This window comes from Kogia breviceps, chromosome 17 (genome assembly GCF_026419965.1).
Source record: "Kogia breviceps isolate mKogBre1 chromosome 17, mKogBre1 haplotype 1, whole genome shotgun sequence".
Classification (NCBI taxonomy): Eukaryota; Metazoa; Chordata; class Mammalia; order Artiodactyla; family Physeteridae; genus Kogia; species Kogia breviceps.
In genome coordinates this window covers 43,569,812-43,591,769 of record NC_081326.1, presented here as the reverse complement: position 1 = coordinate 43,591,769, position 21,958 = coordinate 43,569,812, and the positions used below count along the sequence as shown (strand labels likewise).

The window sequence follows — 21,958 nt, the reverse complement described above, 5'->3', positions numbered from 1 at the left end:
AACTGCTACAGTTCTATTATTTCTGGCCAGAGCCTGAGCCCTGACAAGTTGTGCCTGATTTTAGAGCCTGTCTGGGGCCTTTCAGTTACTTGAGCCAAAACTATTCCTTACAGTTATAAGTCAACAGATTTTCTGTTACTTGCAACCAAAGTTTTCTAACATACATAAAATGTTAAAATTTAAAGTTTTAAATCTATGTAATAACTTTACTCTATGGAGTATCTTGATATAAAATAAAATTGCATAACAGATTTTAAAATATGCCTTTAAATTCTGTGATCTAAAAATCTTGATAGATGTACTGAATTTATAGTATAAACTTGGAATGTAAAAAATAATCTTATTTGTCCCTCTGTACAAATGGCATGACATATTAACTTTTCATCCTTTATTTCAAATTACAGACTATTTCTGCCTAATGTTTCATGTTTCAAAAGAACTCACACTTTGTGGCCAAATGACAGTCCCCATAAATCTTAGTATATCTAAGCTCTAAAACAGAATATTACAGAGGATTTTTTTTTTTCTTCCAATTTGCTGAAAAACTTTCCTCAAGCTTTTCTTCCTACATTGTTTTTAAGTCTTTGGTATCCAGCCTCACTAATAATTAGTACATAGATATGAACAGAAAGAGCTGATTATTCTTGTGCTTATGACTCACTATCACATATCTATACTATGGTTAGTATGCATGTTATTAGTAATGAATAGCTACCCTTTATTGAGCAAATGCTTTGTGCCAGGCCCCATTAATAATGGATTCTAGAAGCTAGAGATCTCCATGTTTTTCCCAGGACTGCTGAACCATCTAAAAGCCTTGGCAGAAGTTCCCTGCCAAGTTCTTCTTTCTAGGCAATGAAAAGGGTGAGCCATTGGGACATCACGGCTCAGCGTGTCTGCAAGATGAAGCTCGACACAGACACACATGGGGTTCCGAAGCAGGCAGGAGAAATGGAGCCTCAGCCAGCTTTCAAGCAGAAGGCAAGCGTGAAGGCACATTTATTAAACACTCTGCACAAAGTTCTGAGGTAAGCACTGTGGGGATGTACGTATGGATGTGAACAATTACAATACAAGGCAGAAGGAGGTACTGCTAGATATATGTTGTAGGGCTTTTTTTTTTTTTTTTAAACCTATAGTTTATTTTATAAGAAAATTGGGATTAAATTACAAGGATCCATGTGACCCCAACTTTTGTCAGTCGTTTCATGATTTGTGAGGCTCTGGCCCCTTCCCTTGGCATGGTGGCACAGCCTGAAAAAAATGTATACTTTCTTGTTGTTACTTAATAGAGATCTTCCTGGGCATGTTCCCCAAAACAAACTCCACAGGATGGGAGAAAGGTGCTACTACAGAGTAACAATTTTTGTTCCTACTCCCTCTCGGCTTTGTAAAACCAAAGTCAGATGTTATATAGCCCCATCCCCAACCTTAAATGTAAACAACCAAATGATGTCTTAAATCAAAGCCTTGCATCTTTGACATTCTAGAATTTCTGTATGGTGAGATTTATAAAATTCATACGGAAGTACATAATAGTTCTTATAATAAATGATGGCATTCTCTAAGACTTAATCTTTAGATCTCTCAATTATACTTTGTAAAACCTTGGTGATCTCATCTAACCGCATAACTTGAAATATCATTTATAACCTGCCTGCTTCCAAGTTTATATGTCAATACAACCTCCCTCCCCTCTCAAACTCTAAGTTCTTTTGAATGTCTAGTAGGTTTTCTGAACTTGATGTGTCCAAAACTGAGTTCCTGATTGTTCCAAATCTAATTTTTCTGTGGTTTTCCCATCTAATAAATGGCACTTCCATCCTTCTACTTTCTCAAGACAAAAACCCTGAAATTATCTGTAGCTCTTCTCCCACATCCAACTAGTCAGCTCTACCTTTAAATTGTAACTAAATCTAATAATTCTCACTACCTCTTCTACTACCCTCTTTATTCAAGCCACCCTTAGCTCTTGACTGGATTATTATGGTAGTTTCTTAATGCCCCTCTCTCTTCCTTCCTTGGCTTTCTATAACTGAATCTCATCACAGTAGCCAGGGTGACTCTGCTCAGCTGTCAGTAGCTTTCTATTTGTTGTAGGGCTTTATTTTGCTTTATTATTTCAAAAACATCAATCTCATTAAACTAGCCTTGCCACATACATGGTGTGTAGAGAACTATATGCTACTCAATTCTTTTTTCTTATTTATAATAATAATGCTGACTTAACGTTTATTAAGAGGCTACTATAAGCTTACACAGTCAGCACATGTGCTAAGCATTTCATATGCATCTCTCCATTTATTCCTGAGAATAACTCCATGAGACAGTTACTCATATTTCCCCCTTTCACATACACTCAAACACTGGAGGTGTGCGGCAACTTCTTAAGACTCTGCAGTTAGAAAGAGGGAGAACACGGTCTTAACTTAAACCCATAGCAGACGCCTGAGTTCACACAGTTATCCTTCTGCTTTACTGTGAAAACATATGCACAGCTCATGATAACGCTCAGAAAAAATAAGTGTAGGCTTCCCCTACCTGTGATGCCTGGTTGGTGATGGCTGCAGGAATCTCCCACTTGGTCTGGGGGCGTCTCTGCCACAGGCCGCCAAGCTCGCAATTGTGCAGAAGTGGGCACAGCAGGAATGGGCAACAGCTTCTCCCGCCAGCTTGGTCCATCCAGGGCCATTAAAATTTTTGTTATCCTAAAAAGAAAATCAGTTTCCTCTGTTGATCATGCAATTTGCTTTCTACATTACTGAAGGTCATACCAAGAGTAAAATTTACAAATGCTATGCATTTCTGTACTTCCCTGTAGAAACACACAATCAAGCTATTTGCTGTCCACATAAACAGTCTTAAAAAGGACTCTTAAAAATTGCCCCAAACTATGTAACTTTAGATCCTTTTTGCATCACAAGAAAAAATTAAGACATTTCCAATTAGTTAAAAAAAAATTTTAATGTATATGCAATAAAATTTTAATTTTTAAAAAAGTGAAGTAAAAAACTAAAATTTAGGAGGCTAGAAGAAATATCCCCTGCATAACATTTCATATAATTACTAAATTGATAATGTATTACTCTTGAGAATAATCAGAAGTACTTTAGAATTTCTATGCCCAAAGTGTATATGAAAGACAGGTGTATAACACTGGCTGCTAAAACTGATGAGGAGTAGCAGTTACACGGAATAGTGCTTCTTCTTGAAACATTTACCTGTGGTTAAGATACTCTTGTGTTTTTTTCATATCCAAAATTATCTACTCTTTTTGTTTTCATATGCATAGAGATGAAAGAATAGGATATTGGAGTCTATTACGAGGACCCTTGTATTAATGACATTTGCTAATGGCTATCATAATATTGAGATAACATCCCTTATTATCACTTTCTCATCACTTTAAACTTACAAAATATCATCTTAGATTTTAAAACAAAACTGAATTATGTCTTTGGGAAAAACCCACCAGAAAGACAAGATCCAGCCTCATCCACCAGAACACAGGCACTAGTCCCCTCCACAGGGAAGCCTACACAACCCACTGAGCCAGCCATAGCCACTGAGAGCAGACACTGAAAACAACGGAAACTACGAATGTGCAGCCTGCGAAAAGGAGACCACAAACACAGTAAGTTAAGCAACATGAGAAGACAGAGACACACACAGCAGATGAAGGAGCACGGTAAAACTCACCAGACCAAACAAATGAAGAGGAAATAGGCAGTCTATCTGAAAAAGAATTCAGAGAAATGATAGTAAAGATGATCCAAAATGTTGGAAATAGAATGGACAAAGTACAAGAAACGTTTAACAAGGACCAAGAAGAACTAAAGAGCAAACAAACAATGATGAACAACACAATAAATGAAATTTAAAATTCTCTAGAAGGAATCAATAGCAGAATAACTGAGGCAGAAGAACGAATAAGTGACCTGGAAGGTAAAATGGTGGAAATAACTACCGCAGAGCAGAATAAAGAAAAAAGAATGAAAAGAATTGAGGACAGTCTCAGAAACCTCTGTGACAACAATAAATGCACCAACATTCAAATTATAGGGGTGCCAGAAGAGGAAGAGAAAAAGAAAGGGACTCGGAAAATATTTGAAGAGATTATACTCAAAAACTTCCCTAATATGTGAAAGGAAATAGTCAAGTCCAGGAAGTGCAGAGAGTCCCATACAGGATAAATCCAAGGAGAAACATGCCAAGACACACATTAATCAAACTATCAAAAATTAAGTACAAAGAAAAAATATTAAAAGCAACAAGGGAAAAACAACAAATAACATACAAGGTACTCCTGATAAGGTTAACAGCTGATCTTTCAGCAGAAACTCTGCAAGCCAGAAGGGAGTGGCAGGACATATCTAAAGTGATGGAAGGGAAAAACCTACAACCAAGATTACTCTACCCAGCAAGGATCTCATTCAGATTCGACGGAGAAATTAAAACCTTTACAGACAAGCAAAACCTGAGAGAATTTAGCACCACCAAACCACCTTTACAACAAATACTAAAGGAACCTCTCTAGGCAAAAATAAATAAGGAAACACAAGCTCTAAATGATACATTATACAAGATGGATTTACTTGATATTTATAGGACATTCCATCGAAAAACAACAGAATACACATTTTTCTCAAGTGCCCATGGAACATTCTCCAGGATAGATCATATCTTGGGTCACAAATCTAGCCATGGCAAATTTAAGAAAATTGAAAAAGTATCAAGTATCTTTTCTGACCACAACGCTATGAGACTAGATATCAATTACAGGAAAAGATCTGTAAAAAATACAAACACATGGAGGCTAAACAATACACTACTTAATAACAAAGTGATCACTGAAGAAATCAAAGAGGAGATCAAAAAGTACTTAGAGGGCTTCCCTGGTGGCGCAGTGGTTGAGAGTCCGCCTGCCGATGCAGGGGACACGGGTTCGTGCCCCGGTACGGGAAGATCCCACGTGCCGCAGAGCGGCTGGGCCTGTGAGCCATGGCTGCTGAGCCCGCGCGTCCGGAGCCTGTGCTCCACAATGGGAGAGGCCACAACAGAGAGAAGCCCGTGTACCGCAAAAAAAAAAAAAAAAAGTACTTAGAAACAAATGACAATGGAGACACGATGACCCAAAACCTATGGGATACAGCAAAAGCAGTTCTAAGAGGGAAGTTTATAGCAATACAATCATACCTTAAGAAACAGGAAACATCTCGAATAAACAACTTAACTTTGCACCTAAAGCAATTAGAGAAGGAAGAACAAAAAAACCCCAAATTTAGCATAAGGAAAGAAATTATAAAGATCAGATCAGAAATAAATGAAAAAGAAATGAAGGAAACAATACCAAAGATCAATAAAACTAAAAGCTGGTTCTTTGAGAAGATAAATAAAATTGATAAACCATTAGCCAGACTCATCAAGAAAAACAGGGAGAAGACTCAAATCAATAGAATTAGAAATGAAAAAGGAGATGTAACAACTGACACTGCAGAAATATAAAAGATTATTAGAGATAACTACAAGCAACTCTATGCCAATAAAATGGACAACCTGGAAGAAATGGACAAATTCTTAGAAATGCACAACCTGCCAAGACTGAACCAGGAAGAAATAGAAAATATGAACAGACCAATCACAAGCACTGAAATTGAAACTGTGATTAAAAATCTTCCAACAAACAAAAGCCCAGGACCACATGGCTTCACAGGAAAATTCTATCAAACATTTAGAGAAGAGCTAACACCTATCCTTCTCAAACTCTTCCAAAAGATAGCAGAGGGAGGAACACTCCCAAACTCATTCTATGAGGCCACCATCACCCTGATACAAAAACCAGACAAAGATGTCACAAAGAAAGAAAACTATAGGCCAATATCACTGATGAACATAGACGCAAAAATCCTCAACAAAATACTAGCAAACAGAATCCAACAGCACATTAAAAGGATCATACACCATGATCAAGTGGGGTTTACTCCAGGAATGCAAGGATTCTTCAATATACGCAAATCAATCAACGTGATACACCATATCAACAAACTGAAGAAGAAAAACCATATGCTCATCTCAATAGATGCAGAGAAAGCTTTTGACAAAATTCAACACCCATTTATGATAAAAACCCTGCAGAAAGTAGGCATAGAGGGAACTTTCCTCAATATAATAAAGGCAATATATGACAAACCCACAGCCAGCATTGTTCTCAATGGTGAAAAACTGAAACCATTTCCACTAAGATCAGGAACAAGACAAGGTTGCCCACTCTCACCACTCTTATTCAACCTAGTTTTGGAAGTTCTAGCCACAGCAATTAGAGAAAATAAAGAAATAAAAGGAATCCAAATAGGAAAAGAAGAAGTAAAGCTGTCACTGTTTGCAGATGACATGATACTATACATAGAGAATCCTAAGGATGCTACCAGAAAACTACTAGAGCTAATCAATGAATTTGGTAAAGTAGCAGGATACAAAATTAATGCACAGAAATCTCTGGCATTCTTATACACTAATGATGAAAAATCTGAGAATGAAATTAAGAAAACACTCCCATGTACCATTGCAACAAAAAGAATAAAATATCTAGGAATAAACCTACCTAAGGAGACAAAAGACTTGTATGCAGAAAACTATAAGACACTGATGAAAGAAATTAAAGATGGTACAAATAGGTGGAGAAATATACCATGTTCATGGATTGGAAGAATCAACATAGTGAAAATGACTCTATTACCCAAAGCAATCTACAGATTCAATGCAATCCCTATCAAATTACCACTGGCATTTTTTACAGAACTAGAACAAAGAATTTCACAATTTGTATGGAAACACAAAAGACCCCGAATAGCCAAAGCAATCTTGAGAACGAAAAATGGAGCTGGAGGAATCAGGCTCCCTGACTTCAGACTATACTACAAGGCCACAGTAATCAAGACAGTATGGTACTGGCACAAAAACAGAAACATAGATCAATGGAACAGGATAGAAAGCCCAGAGATAAACCCACACACATATGGTCACCTTATCTTTGATAAAGGAGGGAATGATATACAGTGGAGAAAAGACAGCCTCTTCAATAAGTGGTGCTGGGAAAACTGGACAGCTACATGTAAAAGTATGAAATTAGAACACTCCCTAACACCACACACAAAAATAAACTCAAAATGGATTAAAGACCTAAATGTAAGGCCAGGCACTATAAAACTCTCAGAGGAAAACATAGGCAGAACACTCTATGAGATAAATCACAGCAAGATCCTTTTTGACCCACCTCCTAGAGAATTGGAAATAAAAACAAAAATTAAAATAAAAAAAAACCCAGACATTTCTCCAAAGAAGATATACAGATTGCCAACAAACATATGAAAGGATACTCAACATCACTAATCATTAGAGAAATGCAAATCAAAACTACAATGAGTTACAATGAAATCAAAACTACCTCACACCAGTCAAAACTACCTCACACCAGTCGGAATGGCCATCATAAAAAAATCTACAAACAATAAATGCTGGAGAGGGTTTGGAGAAAAGGGTACCCTCTTGCACTGTTGGTAGGAATGTAAATTGATACAGCCACTATGGGGAACAGTATGGAGGTTCCTTGAAAAACTAAAAATAGAACTACCATACAACCCAGCAATCCCACTACTGGGCATATATCCTGAGAAGACCATAATTCAAAAAGAATCATGTACCACAATGTTCACTGCAGCTCTATTTACAATAGCCAGGACATGGAAGCAACCTAAGTGTCCATCATCAGATGAATGGATAAAGATGATGTGGCACATATATACAATGGAATATTACCTAGCCATAAAAAGAAACGAAATTATTTGTAGTGAGGTGGACGGACCTAGAGTCTGTCGTAGAGTGAAGTAAGTCAGAAAGAGGAAAACAAATACCATATGCTAATACATATATATGGAATCTAAATTTTTTTTAAAAAAGAAAAGGTTCTGAAGAACCTGGGGGCAGGACAGGAATAAAGACACAGACGTAGAGAATGGACTTGAGGACATGGGGAGGGGGAAGGGTAAGCTGGGACGAAGTGAGAGAGTGGCATGGACATATATACACTACCATATGTAAAATAGCTAGCTAGTGGGAAGCAGCCGTATAGCACAGGGAGATCACCTCGGTGCTTTGTGACCACCAGAGGGGTGGGATAGGGAGGGTGGGAGGGCGGGAGACTCAAGAGGGAGGAGATATGGGGATATATATATATATGTGTAGCTGATTCACTTTGTTATAAAGCAGAAACTAACACACCACTGTAAAGCAATTATACTCCATAAAGATGTTAAAAATAAATAAATAATTTTTCAAAGGTGGTCCCCAAGACTGAGAAAGTTACTGGTAATTAGTAGAATGCATTCAAATTAGTTAGCTCAGTAGTATTTTTTGTGTGAAATAAATTTTATATTTATACAGAGGCAAATGTAATACATACACTTTCCCTACAATTTCGTAAACCGCAATTTCAATAGTGATTTTGGTTATGATAACCACATCTCATATATTTTAGTGTTAAAAATAAATTTGAAGAAATAAATGTATAAGCACCCACAATAGCAGAAGAAAAAGCAAGAAAATTTTAGAAAAAAAGAATTTTCAAGCAATACTTGTATTACCAGCAGAGAGGTAAGGAAGAAGCAGCTGAAAAGAGATGATGTGTTACCTGGGAATAAATAAGCATATGCAGGGAAATGTAACACATAAGATTCCTGAAGAGGGATATGGTTAATGGAAGACACATACAAAATAAGCACAGATGTTTAAATTAAAAAAAAAAAAAAAGCTGCTGTGGCTTAGGTGGCAAAGCAAGCATAAATATGGGATTCATGAAAAGGAATAGTGAAATTTTCTAAATGGATATTTTATAGAAGATATATATGGCAAAACCAGACAAAGCCTCCTCATCTTCTTATAAAACAATGTATCAGCAAGAGCCATTCAATTAAAAAAAATGAATGAGTCTTAAAAGTCAATTTGTGTAAAAGAACCTTCTTGAGTACATATAAAAATTACAATACAATCCTCCAAAGGCTAAACAGAATTACCATATGACCCAGCAATTCCATGCCTAGGTGTACGCCAAAAGGAGCTGAAAACAGGTATGCAAACAAACCCTTGCACGTGAATGTTCACAGCAGCACTATTCACAACAGCCAAATGGTGGAAACAGCCGAAAGCTCCATCAATGGATGAATGGATAAACACAATGTGATACATCCATACAACAGAATATTATTCAGTCATAAAAAGAAATGACGTCAACACACATGCCACACCGTGGACCAACCTTGAAAACGTTATGCTAAGTGAAGTAAGCCAGACACCAAAGGTACATATTGTATGATTCTATTTATATGAACTATCCAGAAAGGGTAAATCCATAGAGACAGCAGATCAGGTGCTAGGAAAGGGAGAATGAGGAGTGAGTGCTTACTGGGGACAGAGTTTCCATTTGGGGATGAAATATTTTGGAACTAGTTAAAGGTGGTGGCTGCACAACACTGTGAGTGTACTGAAGGCCACTAAATTGTACACCTTAAAATAGTTAATTTAGCTGTTATGTGAATTTTACCTCAATTTTTTAACAAAGTATAATGCAGCAGGTTCAGAAATGTGAATGATCACAGTCTCTCAGACATAAATTCCTCCCTTCAGACCATTCAGCCTATCATTATGAACCAGACTTCCGAAAACACCTCCTCAACAGGCCCCTTGTCTCTCTGTCATATACTTCTTTGTTTCACGAGAAGCCCTAACCCTGGGAGAAGATCCTACTTTCCCCAACGTTGCATCTCGGAGACCCCCAGACAGAGGCTGGGCCAGATTAAGGGCAGAATCCCACAGCATGGCGTGAGCCACGCTCCGTCTGTTGGAGGACGCGTTCACTCCACACAATTTTACTGAGGATGCCTGCTGTACAAAGTACCGCAACTACAGAGACAGATAAAACACAACCCCGACCCCCAGGAACTCCTAGAAGAATGAGAGAAAAAGAACTTTACAAAAAGAGAAGGCAGAGAATTTACAAACAATATGGAAAGAAGGCACAGGTGGTAGGAGAGGAGCCTGAAGGGCACATGTGCTGGGGAGATGGTGGATCAGGGAAAGTCCTCTTCTTCAGGACAAGAAGGAATTAACCAGACAAAAAGGGGGAAGAAAAGCCTTCAGACACATATGAGGAGGCAGCAGATGACGTGCAGCGAGGCAGCTGTGCAGTGGGAGAAAAGGCTTGGAGAGCTCTCAGTGACACGCCTGATTTTACAGGATGGAGACCAAGCCGTGAATGCCCACGGTTCCATCTGGTCCCACTCAGATCCAATAACCAATATCTACCCTTTACTTCCGGACAGGCTGGGACCAGACAGGTCCTGAGCGACCACAGAGTAGAAGAACCAAGGAACGGCTGCCCACTTTCCACACAGATCTTTCCAGGAGTTTTTCTCCAAAGTGCAGTGGGACCAGGTGGGGAGGTAAGGCAGGATCTTAAAAAAAGAATTAATCTGAAACCTGCCATTCTCGTTTTCCATAGCTTTGTTCAAGGTCCCCTTGTGGTCTCTCAACGCCCTTCACTGCTCCAACAACTGTGGCCCACACAGACAAAGGCAGGCAGACCTCTCTGTGATCCCCACTTCACTAATGTTCACACCTGGGGAGAATCTGTCTTATGTTAAGTTGTTCCCCCTAGCTATGTTCTAGTTTGCTTAAAGACAGAGGCTATGCCATTTTTTATTCCCTTTCTGTCTTTTTGTGGGGAGTGGGGCATGGTACACTAGACCAACACAAGGCTCAGTGTAATATACACATACTTGGAAGAAATTATACTTTGGACAAATGGGATCAGAAAATATTCTACATAATTAGAAATGTTATCCAAGTAGTAATTTTCAAAGTTCACCTGAAAGCAATTTATGAAGTCTGGAAATTCTTACCTTCCCATTCTCACCCAGGGGGTAAATAGGTCATAATATAAATTAGAACCAAATTCTGTGCTATTTTACCATTTTAAGTTAAAACTCATCCTAGATGAGTGTCTATTTAAAGGGCATATAACACAAATATCTAGCAGGCCCATGAAGACATCCATCAAAACCATTTGGTTTTGAAGGAATGAAAGAAGACAATCTTTCATGTAATGCCACTAACGAAGAACACGTCTACACTTTGACATCATTCTTGAAAGAGGGGAGGACAATAAAATCTCATTCCATTAGAAAACAACTAGACCCCAGGCAGCTGCCTCTGATTAGGTTACCTGTTAACACTGTCATTTGCTATCTGGATTCCGCAGTCTATTTGCAACACTGTTTTATAATCCACATAAGCTTTGTGATACTGCTCTAAAGTTTCATAGGCCATTGCTCGTCGAAGAAGAGGCTTGATTGAGAATGGATGAAGTTCCAGAGCCCTAAAGGAGACAGAAATATTACACTGTCATTTGTTTTGAAAATTACTCCCTAACTTACACTATCTGAATGTATCTGATAGGACTGGACTCTCACATACATACATATCTGATATTTTACCTTGGGGATCTGGCAACATACCAGAAAGGCAAACCCAGAGTAGCAGAGCAATCAAATCTGTGGTTACTTCCTTTCTTTTAAACCAGGATCGAAGCCCTTTGGCATTTACTCTTTCCCCCAGTGAGACTGAACTCCCTGACAGCAGGCGGTGCCTTCCCTCCCACTCCCGTGTACTAGCAGAGCCCATCGTGGCACCAGGCACAGAGTAGGCTTTCAACAGGTTCTTGTTATTGACAGATTAAAAGGAAAATTTTTATTTGCACCTATGTATTTAATAAGGCACTTAGCACAGAACCACAAAACCTACACTGCATTTTGAAAATTAGCTCTCCAAAACTTAATACAGTTGATTATGATTTACTTGCTGCCAAAGGGCTTCAAACATAGACCCGAGGAAATCAAGGGAGTAAGTATCCAATGATTTCTTGTAAGTCATGAATTTTCACCTTGCACTTTTTAGTCTATGAGGCATTTTCAATATCACTAGAGATGTATTTCAAGGTTATGTTCCTTGGTTTTGTCTGAAGTAACTGCTTAAAGCTACCTCATTACTTAAGGCACTTCATTATATTCTGAAATAAAGCATACAATAAAAAGATTGTATTTATGAACGAAAACTATTGTACTCTTAGTTTTAACAAAATCAACTGAAACTGTAAAGAAGTACTCCGTGCAGAGATCCTATGAAGAGCTAATAATCTACTAACAAATCTCTGTGCCAGACTGTCCACAGTGGTGATAAAGGTTTGCTCTTCTGGTAATTCTTATGCATGAGCAGTTTATATATCAGACATTTAACTTGATTCAGGAAAAGCATGAGTGAGGGCTTCTCGACTTTTTCTCCAACAGTCCTAGAGATCTGTTGTCTGTTCCTGTCTACAGTGATCTGGAAGGAGGAAGCTCCGACAACACCTGCCAGTGCTAGTCTCTGCAGACATTCTCATCTAATGTCACAACAAGCCTGCAAGGTAAATAAATAGTAATATGTTCATGTTGCAGGTGAGGAGACGGAGAGACACAGGGAGCAGTCTGCCCACGTGCTCGTTCTTCTGAATTTAAGCTACAGGAAAGCAAGGGCGTTGCAGGAGCTGATCACCACTGTATCCCGGTGCCTAGATCACTGCCAGGCCACTGGAGGGACTCGGCAAACCCCTCCCAAATGAACCTGTAGGGCCTACGCTCTTTCTACCACGAACAGAAACAAGAGCACCACAGATAAAGGAACTCAGAGTCACCTGCCATTCAGGGGTTCCCAGCCCCTGGGCCACGGACTGGTACCGGTCCACGGCCTGTTAGGAACCGGGCTGCACAGCAGAAGGTGAGCGGCGGGTGAGCGAGCGAAGCTTCATCTGCCTCTCCCCATCCTCCCAGTCCCTCGCATTACTTCCTGAACCATCCCCCCAATCCGAGGAAAAACTGTCTTCCACGAAACTGGTCCCTGGTGCCAAAAAGGTTGGGGACCGCTGCTCTACATTGTACAGATACTCAACTGCACATGTGGGTGTGCTCCTCAGCTTCGTACCATAGAATTTGTTCTAGAAATGTCATTAAACCTAATTAGCTTCATTTCTTTGAAAAATAACCAATTTTGCTCTGCCTAGGTGTTAGGATTGGGAATGATTTTAATGATCTCCTTTGCGTTGTACTGGGTTTTAAGATTTTTTCTATAATAGGTATGTATTACTCTTGTAACCAGTAAAAGTTATTTTAAAAATAAAATTAAAGTCTATTAAAAACACTCAAACACTAGAAAACAGGTTTCTGGGCATTTGTACCACTGCCTTAAATCTACCTTAGTTAAATGCCTAGGAGATATTAACTACACAGTGATTATAAATATAGGTCACAAACACAAGACTATCCCCATTTTACCAAAGATTTCCAACACCCAAGGTGCTATTTATCCACAAGAGAGACCTCAGGTAGGCGAGGAATCTAAAACTGAATGAGATGATGCATTTAATTTTTAGCATTGCCCAGCCAAGTAAATACATGCAAGGTTTTTTCTCTTTAACCGCAATCCTGAAAATGAATGTGAGCTTTTAAGTGGGAATTCCACTAGAAGAAAAAAAGAAAAAAAAAAAGCACATCCATTCATAAAAACAAACACAGAGAACTTTTAAACCAGAGTTTACAAAAGCTTAACTATTCAAGTTAACACAGTTAAGACACTTAAATCGTCTTCTAATTTCAAGTCCGTCTGCGAGCAACAAAGATGAGAAAAAGCAGAGAATTACTAGGCAACATTCATTCGTCTTGATTCTGTCAGAATACCCTCAATGGAAAATCAGTGAAAGATTTTTGATATGGTTTAGATAACCCAAAAAGATTCTCTGACAGATGGGAACAGTGAAGATTTTTCTTTTAGCTGATAAGCAATTATGAGGATGACAAGTAATTTCTAGAAATAATTTGAGAATTTCTAGAAATAATTCTAGAATTTCTAGAATTATTTCTAGAAATTGTTTTGTTTAAAATCATTTGGTTTTAAACTTTTCTTGGGTGTCATAACCCTGTTTCATGCTTCACCTGGAAGCCTAACCTAGAAACCTGGAGATGCTGAGGCGAGGAGAGGGCAGGGCCTGTACCACTGAGCTCCTCAAACACTCCTCAACCACCCAACAGCTGCTTTCCATAAGCCCCTGGGAAAGAGCTCAAGGGAAGTGCTTCAGAGTAGGCCCCAGGAGTGCAGACACTTAAAATCAAAGACTTTTCCCCCAAAATGCATACAAAGTTATTTCATAGGTTCCCCCTCCTCCCTTATTTTAAACTTTGACCCGGGGAGGCTTTCTTTTTTGCTGTTTGAATCCTGCTACCACTTGTTTTGTAATAAGCGCTCCTGCAACAGGAAACAACTCTCCAAGGAGCAAAGATAATTAACTAAAAAACTAAAAAATACGCTCCCTTTAAAATGTATGTAATCTTTTTGAGGTGAAGAGAAAACAGTCATTCTTCTGCTAATAATTGGTTCCTAGTTTATACAGATTTAAATACAGGCATATTTCAACATGTTCGCATAAGTAAATCATGGTTTCCCTGGCACTGAAATGAGTTTGAGAATTGCTGCTTTGGAGTAAAATCACCCCATGCCCCTTATGCTAAGACTCATACACCAGGTATCAAAGAAAACATCTAAGTAGGTCGGCTTCTAGAAAGGTCAGTACTGACCAGCAGAGCCAGATTCCTCGGCCTAGAACACAGCTCTTAAGTAAGGACACCTTACCTAAATCACCACCCACCTCCCTCCCTCCCTCCCCTGCAGGCAATCCCCTGCTCTCCTCCAGGGCAAACCTCCATTCTAGCGCCCGCCCCACTCCTGACTCCAGAGTCTCCTCTGTGACTTCCTCCTGGGTCTACACTGAAACACAACACATTTTAGCAAGAAAATGTCTGCCACCTTACTCTCTCTCACTTAAGGATAAAGTGAGTCCAGTTTTTAACTAGAGTCCTGAACTCACTCACTGAAGGAAGACCTAAGACAAGTCTGAAGGGTAATGTATTACCGTCACACACTTGAACTGAAAGGTTCTTAGCTGCAAATCACAACGTGCCTGATAATCTGCAAATACACGTGGTCTTGCTGTTAGTTATGAGCAGCGGTAAATGTTTAACAACCGGCTCTCCTGAGGAAAAAAGCCCAGATTTGGGGCATTTGCCAATTTTCATGGTATTAGTAGTACTCCAACCGCGGCAGATTTCAACTACCAACTTGACTTCAACCAACTCACAAGATCCTGAAAACGTAACAATTAGCTAGTGTGAGCTAGCACAGCAGTAGGTGGGGTCTAGAGTCAGACCAAAGTGAATATAAATATTATTGATTTTAAATATGAATATGTAAAATCGGCAAAAAATCCAAGCAGCTCACGGCCTTCTTTTTAAACTGCAGGCACAGATACCAGCAAGATTTTATCCATATCAATAAACTGATACTATCAATGAAAAAAAATTGTTTACCTTATAATCAAGGTGTCCACATATGCTACTGTCCACACTAGGGCTTCTGAGAGTGAAAGGGGGTGATATTAACCATTATACCAGACTACAGGAATAAACCAAAACTGTGAAGGTTAAACCAGTGCCTATGGCTTCTTATTTTTTAGATGAACTAATAGTAGCTTCTTTTCAAAGGGCTCCTGAAGCAGGCTTATTATTTAGTGGTAAAATGATACTTTTTATTCATGTAAATATATTATTCATCCATCTCAGCATGTAACTTGTTGAGTACCATGGGTGATTAATGTGCTTGAGGGATGCAACCCTGTAATACATGATTCTTGACCTCAGGGAGCTTAAAATCCAATGCAGTGGGTGACATAAGTACCTACAGGTGTGAGAGTGATAGTGCAAGCATTACACCCATGCAGATGACCAGGGAGCCTGAGGTGATGAGGAAAGCAGAGAGGATGGGAAAGCTGAAGAGGAAGGATTTCTGAAAAGCAAAGATATGCAGAGGGCATTATAGATATGGACCAAATGGGAGCAGAAAGCTTTTTTGGGGGGCAGTGTGGTGACAGAGGAGGTTATAATTATTAGAAGAACATACTGAGCCACTGAACACTCGCTGAAACAGTCTGCACAAAATAATGCTTCAGGAAAAGCTATTCTGATGCCACAGTGGATTGGAGGAAGCAGACAGACTAGTTAGAAGGCTTCTCCAGTACTCTGGGATTGATGTGAAAAAGAGTATGAATTAAGGTGATAGCAGTGGAACTGAAAAAAGTTTGCACAATCTTCTATAATTGTCTTCGTATACGTGGAAGGATTTACGAGTTTTATGTATTAACTAATTAACACATCTTAAATGTCTTAAGAAATTAGACTCTTATGAAGAAAATTTAGTATATTAAATACTGCATTCATCACAGTGAAATGATAAATCTCTTGACAAAGCTGAAAACGGGCAGTTTACCTGTTACAATCTTGAATGCAGCCACTGCAGTTTCCATCTTTTAGGTAACATGCTGCTCTATTTGAATATAAGATACTTAGATCATCTGCACTTCCACTTCCTAAAATCACATTTAATTAAATACAGTTAAAATCCATTAGCGAAATCACAGTTCACCAGACGACTGAGGTCTCCTGCGGCACTGCAGTCCTACACCCCGCTGCTAATGCAGCTCCGAGGACCTCCCTGTGCCCGCAGTGGCCACAGAGGCCAAGGCCGTAAGGGACCGCTGCAACCGTGCCCCGCCCGGGCACACGCTACGCGTTCCAAGGTACAGCTCCCGGAGGTGGAGTCGCTCCCACCCTGCCCTCGGTTACTGGGAAGGAACCTACAGGGCGAACGCCTGTCATTCGGGAGGTGGCCCGCGCCTCTCCCGCGGTGGCCCCTTTAGGTCCCGCGAGCCGCAGCCCGAGGGGCCAGGGACCCCGCGGGCGCAGCTCACTCACCTGCAGACTCCAGCTGCGCGATCGCCGCCGAGTACCTGAGAGCCGCCTCGGCGAACTGCCCGTTTTTAAAGAGCTCGTTGCCCTGGCTCTTCAGGCTGGCGGGGCCGACTGGTGCGGCGGGCGCCGGCCCCGGCGGCGCGCCAGGTCCGGGGGACGCGCCGGGCCCAGGGAGCGCGCTGCCCGCGGGGCCCCCGGCGCCCCGCCCGCCGCCCGGGTGCCCATTGGCGCCGTCCGCCGTCGCCGGGGCCCGCGGCCGGTCCCGCTTGTCCGCGCCGGCCTCCGGCGCCCGGCCCCGCCGCGGCGCGCCCCTCTCCGGCCGCCTGCCCCCTTCGCTCTTGCCCGTCAGCTTCTTCTGGATGTTGCCCATGGCGCGCGGTTCGGCGGTGCTCCCGGCTGGCGCCGGCTCCGCGCCCTCTGTAGGGAGTGGATGCGGGAAGTGAGTGTTTGCATCATCGCAAGCAACTACCAGGGAGGCCGCGGCGGTGCCGGCGCAGGGGCGGGGTCGCGGGAGAAACCGGGCAGAGTGGGCCCGCCCCTTGGGTGGAATCCGGCGGTTCCGGCGCCTTTCGCGGGCCGGTCGGCCCAGAGGGTTAACAGCCAAGGCCGCCCTCCGAGACCTAGTGGCTTCCCGGGCTAGGCACAGAAGCCAACCCCGGATTTAACTCTTCAAATGCTGAAGAGCTTGGGACGTGAAAACCGGCATTTCAAAATCATTCCCTTCATCAAAGCATACCTGTCGAGGTAGGTCTTACAAAATATGTACTTTTCTTCCATTTACAGTTTAGAAATGAATGAATGAAGTTACTAAAACTTGAATATAATAATTGCACCCAAAGTTAGGGCACCCTTTCCTTATGTTTAGGGACTGGGAGAAGATAATTTGAAAAAGAAAAAAAAAAGTCCAAGTGATTTTTAAGCCATTTAAAAATGATTTTAGCAAAGAACTCACATAAAACAGGCACCTAGTTTTAAAAGTGAACCTTAAAAAGACAGTAAAATTTCCAGTACAATACCTTATTCAAACTGAAAAATTCCTTTGATCTTGATTGAAAGATTTCAGGTACTTATCAGAGCTCTAATAATTGATTATTGAATTGATATTTAAATAGGCAAATGATGCATAAATATTTCATTGATGGGTGTCTTAATATTTAAAACAAAGCAATTCATCATTTCAAAGCACTAAATGCAGAAACTTCCTAGCTTTCTCTTGTAACAAATTCTAATCTGATTTTTAATGAATCTATTTCCCATTCTGTTTCGTGAATGGTAAAGCCAGAATTTGAAGCACAAAGACAGAGGAAGTAGAAAACCACTAGTAATTAAATAAAAATCAGTGGATGGATAATCACCTTAAGGCAAGCAATGAGTATAAAAACACACTCATTAATAAATACAGTTTTCTATACAGCAGAATAACATCCAATTTTGGATCACTAACCAAAAGGAGCTTAACAATAAAAAGATGATCTTATTATAGTGATAAATCCCCAGACTGGACCCAGAGCAAGGCTCCAGTACTCTTCATCTGGTATCTGCTGCTCAAGTCCCCAGCATAAAAATGGATGGAAGCTTAAGTCAGTGTCAGTAGAAACGATGGACAGCTAGTATTATTTTCTATTCCCTTGTATGTCTGACCAATACTATTACTAAATAGCTTCCATTTATTGAGAACTTAATATGGGTCAAGACCTTTACATACATTATCATTTTTCATTATCATTAATCTTCATACCAAGTATTGTCCCCACATTACAAATGAAGCAAGAGATACACAAGGAAGAAGCTAAGGAATTCTCTCAAGCATGAAGAGCTAGAAACCAACATAACTGAGATTCAAATGAAATGAATGCTGTACCTCTTTCCTTAAGGCTGAAATGCCCCTTAACATTTTCCTGCAAAGGTAAGCAGAGGCCTGAACATGAAAGACCTGAGTCCTGTTGGGTATTTAACTACCTGTGGGACATTCCAGAGGAGCTCTTCAGGAGGTAGCTCCAAATGTAGATCAGAGGAGGCCTTATCTAGAGACATTGACTTGGGAGTTGCTGGCATAAAAAGGATCACTGAAGTTTGAGTGTGAATGGAGTCACCGAGATCTTCCAAAGGATCCCTAAGAAATAAAACACTTAAAGGATGATCAGAATCTCCAGTGGAGATGGAGGAGTACCTAGAAATGAGAGAGAAAACAGGAGGGTGTACTGCCTCAGAAACCAAGAAGAAAGAGTATTTCAGGGAGAAAGGAGTCAACAGTAACAAATATCAAAGGAAGGAATGGCCAAGAGTTTTGACTGCATAGGACTAAAGAAAATCATTAGATCTGAAGACCACAAAGACTTCAGTACCCTGGGGTGGGGTGGTTTGGGTAGCTGGTAGATACAAAAACCCTCAATGAAATACTAGCAAAGTGTTAAAAGGATTATATGTCATGACCAAGTGGGATTTATCTCAGGAATGGAAGAGTAGTTCAACAGTAGAAAATCAATCTATGCAACACATGACATTAAAGGACAAGGGGAAAAACTGACAACGTCATAACTGACATTGAAAAGGAAATTGACAAAATCCAACACCCTTTCATGATAAAAACACTCAGAAAAGTAAGAAGAAAAGTAAAATTTCTCAACATGATAAAGTACTTTTATGAAAAACAGCTAACATCATACTCAATAGTGAAATCCTGAAAGCTTTCCCCTGAAGCTCAGGAACAAGACAAAGATGCTGTTTTCACTGAAGCTACTCAACATTGTACTGGAAGTTGTAGCCTGATCAATTAGACAAGAAAAAGAAATAAAAGACATACATATTGGAAAGGAAAAAGTAAAACTATTCATAGATGACATGATTATCTACAGAGATGACATGATTATGTCATAGATGACATGATTATATACAGATTATCTATCTATATATACCTATATATATAAATGTACATATATTCCCAAAGAATACACACACACAAACCACTACTAGAGCTAATAAGCAAATTCAGCAACTTCAGGGTACAAGATCAACATACAAAAATCAGTTGTTTCTACAAATTAGCAATGAAAAATCCTGAAAGGAAATTACAAAAATAATTCCATTTACAATAGCATCCAAAGGAATAAAATATTTAGGAATAAATTTAACCAAGGCAGTGAAAGACTTGTATAATAAATATTGCTGAAAGAAATTAAGTAAATGGAAAAACATCTCTTGATCATGGATAGGAAGACTTAATGTTGTTAAAATATTAGTATTGGGCTTCCCTGGTGGCGCAGCGGTTGAGAGTCCGCCTGCCGATGCAGGAGACACGGGTTCGTGCCCCGGTCCGGGAGGATCCCACATGCCGCGGAGCGGCTGGGCCCGTGGGCCATGGCCGCTGGGCCTGCGCGTCCGGAGCCTGTGCTCCGCAGCGGGAGAGGCCACAACAGTGAGAGGCCCGCGTATCGCAAAAAAAAAAAAAAAAAAAAAAAAAAAAAAAAAAAAAAAAATATTAGTATTATACAAAGCAGTCTACAGATTCAACATAATCCCTATCAAAACTCCACAGCTTTTGGGGCAGAAATGGAAAAGCTGATCCTCAAATTCATGTGGAATTTCAACAGGCCTAGAATAGCCAAAACAATCTTGAAAAAGAGAACAAAATAAAAGGACTTACACTTCAGATTTCAAAACTTATGGAAAGCTACAGTAATCAAAACAGCATGGTATGACACAAGGATAGACATATAAACCAATGAAATAGAGAGTCCAGAAATAAACCCATGCATCTATGGCCACATGATTTTTTTAGGGTAAAATATGTATGAATTTTTATCAAATGCAAATCAATGAAACATCTAAAAACCACAGCTTTGGACCATGTCAGTCAGTCAGGTGGTTATTTTGTTTGTTCTAATACATCTTTATTATTTTTTTGAGGTATAGTTGATTTACAATATTATATAAGTTTTAGGTGTATGAAATAGTGATTCACAATTCTTAAAGGTTATATTCCATTTATAGTTATTATAAAATATTGGCTATATTCCCTGTGCTGTATAATATACCCTTGTAGCTTATTTATTTTATACATAGTAGTTTGTACCACTTAATCCAATACCCCTACCTTGTCCCTCCCCACTTTCATCTCCCCTCTGGTTTGTTCTCTATGTCTGTAAGTCTGTTTCTTTTTTGTTATATCCACTATTTTATTTTATCTTTTAAATTCCACATATAAGTTTTATCATATAGTATTTCTCTTTCTCTGACTTATTTTACTAAGCATAATACCCTCCAACTCCATCCATGTTGTTGCAAATGGCAAAATTTCACTCTTTTTTTAAGACTGAGTAGTAGTCCAGTGTGTGTGTGTGTGTGTGTCACATTTTCTTTATCCATTCATCTGTTGATGGACACAATTGTTTCCATATCCTAGCTATTGTAAATAATGCTGCTATGAACACTGGGGTGCATATATCTTTTCAAATTAGTGTTGTTTTTTTTAACATCTTTATTGGAGTATAATTGCTTTACAATAGTATGTTAGTTTCTGCTTTATAACGAAGTGAATCAGCTATACATATACATATATCACCATATCTCCTCCCTCTTGTGTCTCCCTCCCACCCTCCCTATCCCACCCCTCTAGGTGGTAACAAAGCACCGAGCTAATCTCCATGTGCTATGCACCTGCTTCCCACTAGCTATCTATTTTACATTTGGTAGTGTATATATGTCCATGCCACTCTCTCACTTCATCCCAGCTTACCCTTCCCCTCCCCGTGTCCTCAAGTCCATTCTCTACATCTGTGTCTTTATTCCTGTCCTGCCCCTAGGTTCTTCATAACCATTTTTATTTAGATTCCATATATATGTGTTAGCATATGGTATTTGTTTTCATTTTATTTGAATATATACGCTGGAATGGAATTGCTGGATCATGTGGTAGTTCTATTTTTAGTTTTTTGAGAAACCCCCATACTGTTTTCCACAGTGGCTATACCAATTTACATTCCCACCAACAGTGCACAAGGGTTACATTTTCTCCATAT

The 21,958-nt window shown here is 39.8% G+C and overlaps 1 protein-coding gene across 1 annotated transcript in view; it reads right to left on the bottom strand.

Moving 5' to 3' along the window:
* SPAG1 (sperm associated antigen 1) overlaps positions 1 to 21,958 on the bottom strand; it is a 99,625-nt gene that overhangs the window by 11,093 nt on the left and 66,574 nt on the right. The window contains exons 11-14 of the mRNA XM_067017202.1: positions 16,944 to 17,357; positions 16,459 to 16,558; positions 11,276 to 11,428; positions 2,542 to 2,708 (exon numbers count right to left, since the gene is read on the bottom strand). Coding sequence (XP_066873303.1) covers positions 2,542 to 2,708; positions 11,276 to 11,428; positions 16,459 to 16,558; positions 16,944 to 17,357 — 834 coding nt within the window. The remainder of the gene's footprint in view (positions 1 to 2,541; positions 2,709 to 11,275; positions 11,429 to 16,458; positions 16,559 to 16,943; positions 17,358 to 21,958) is intronic.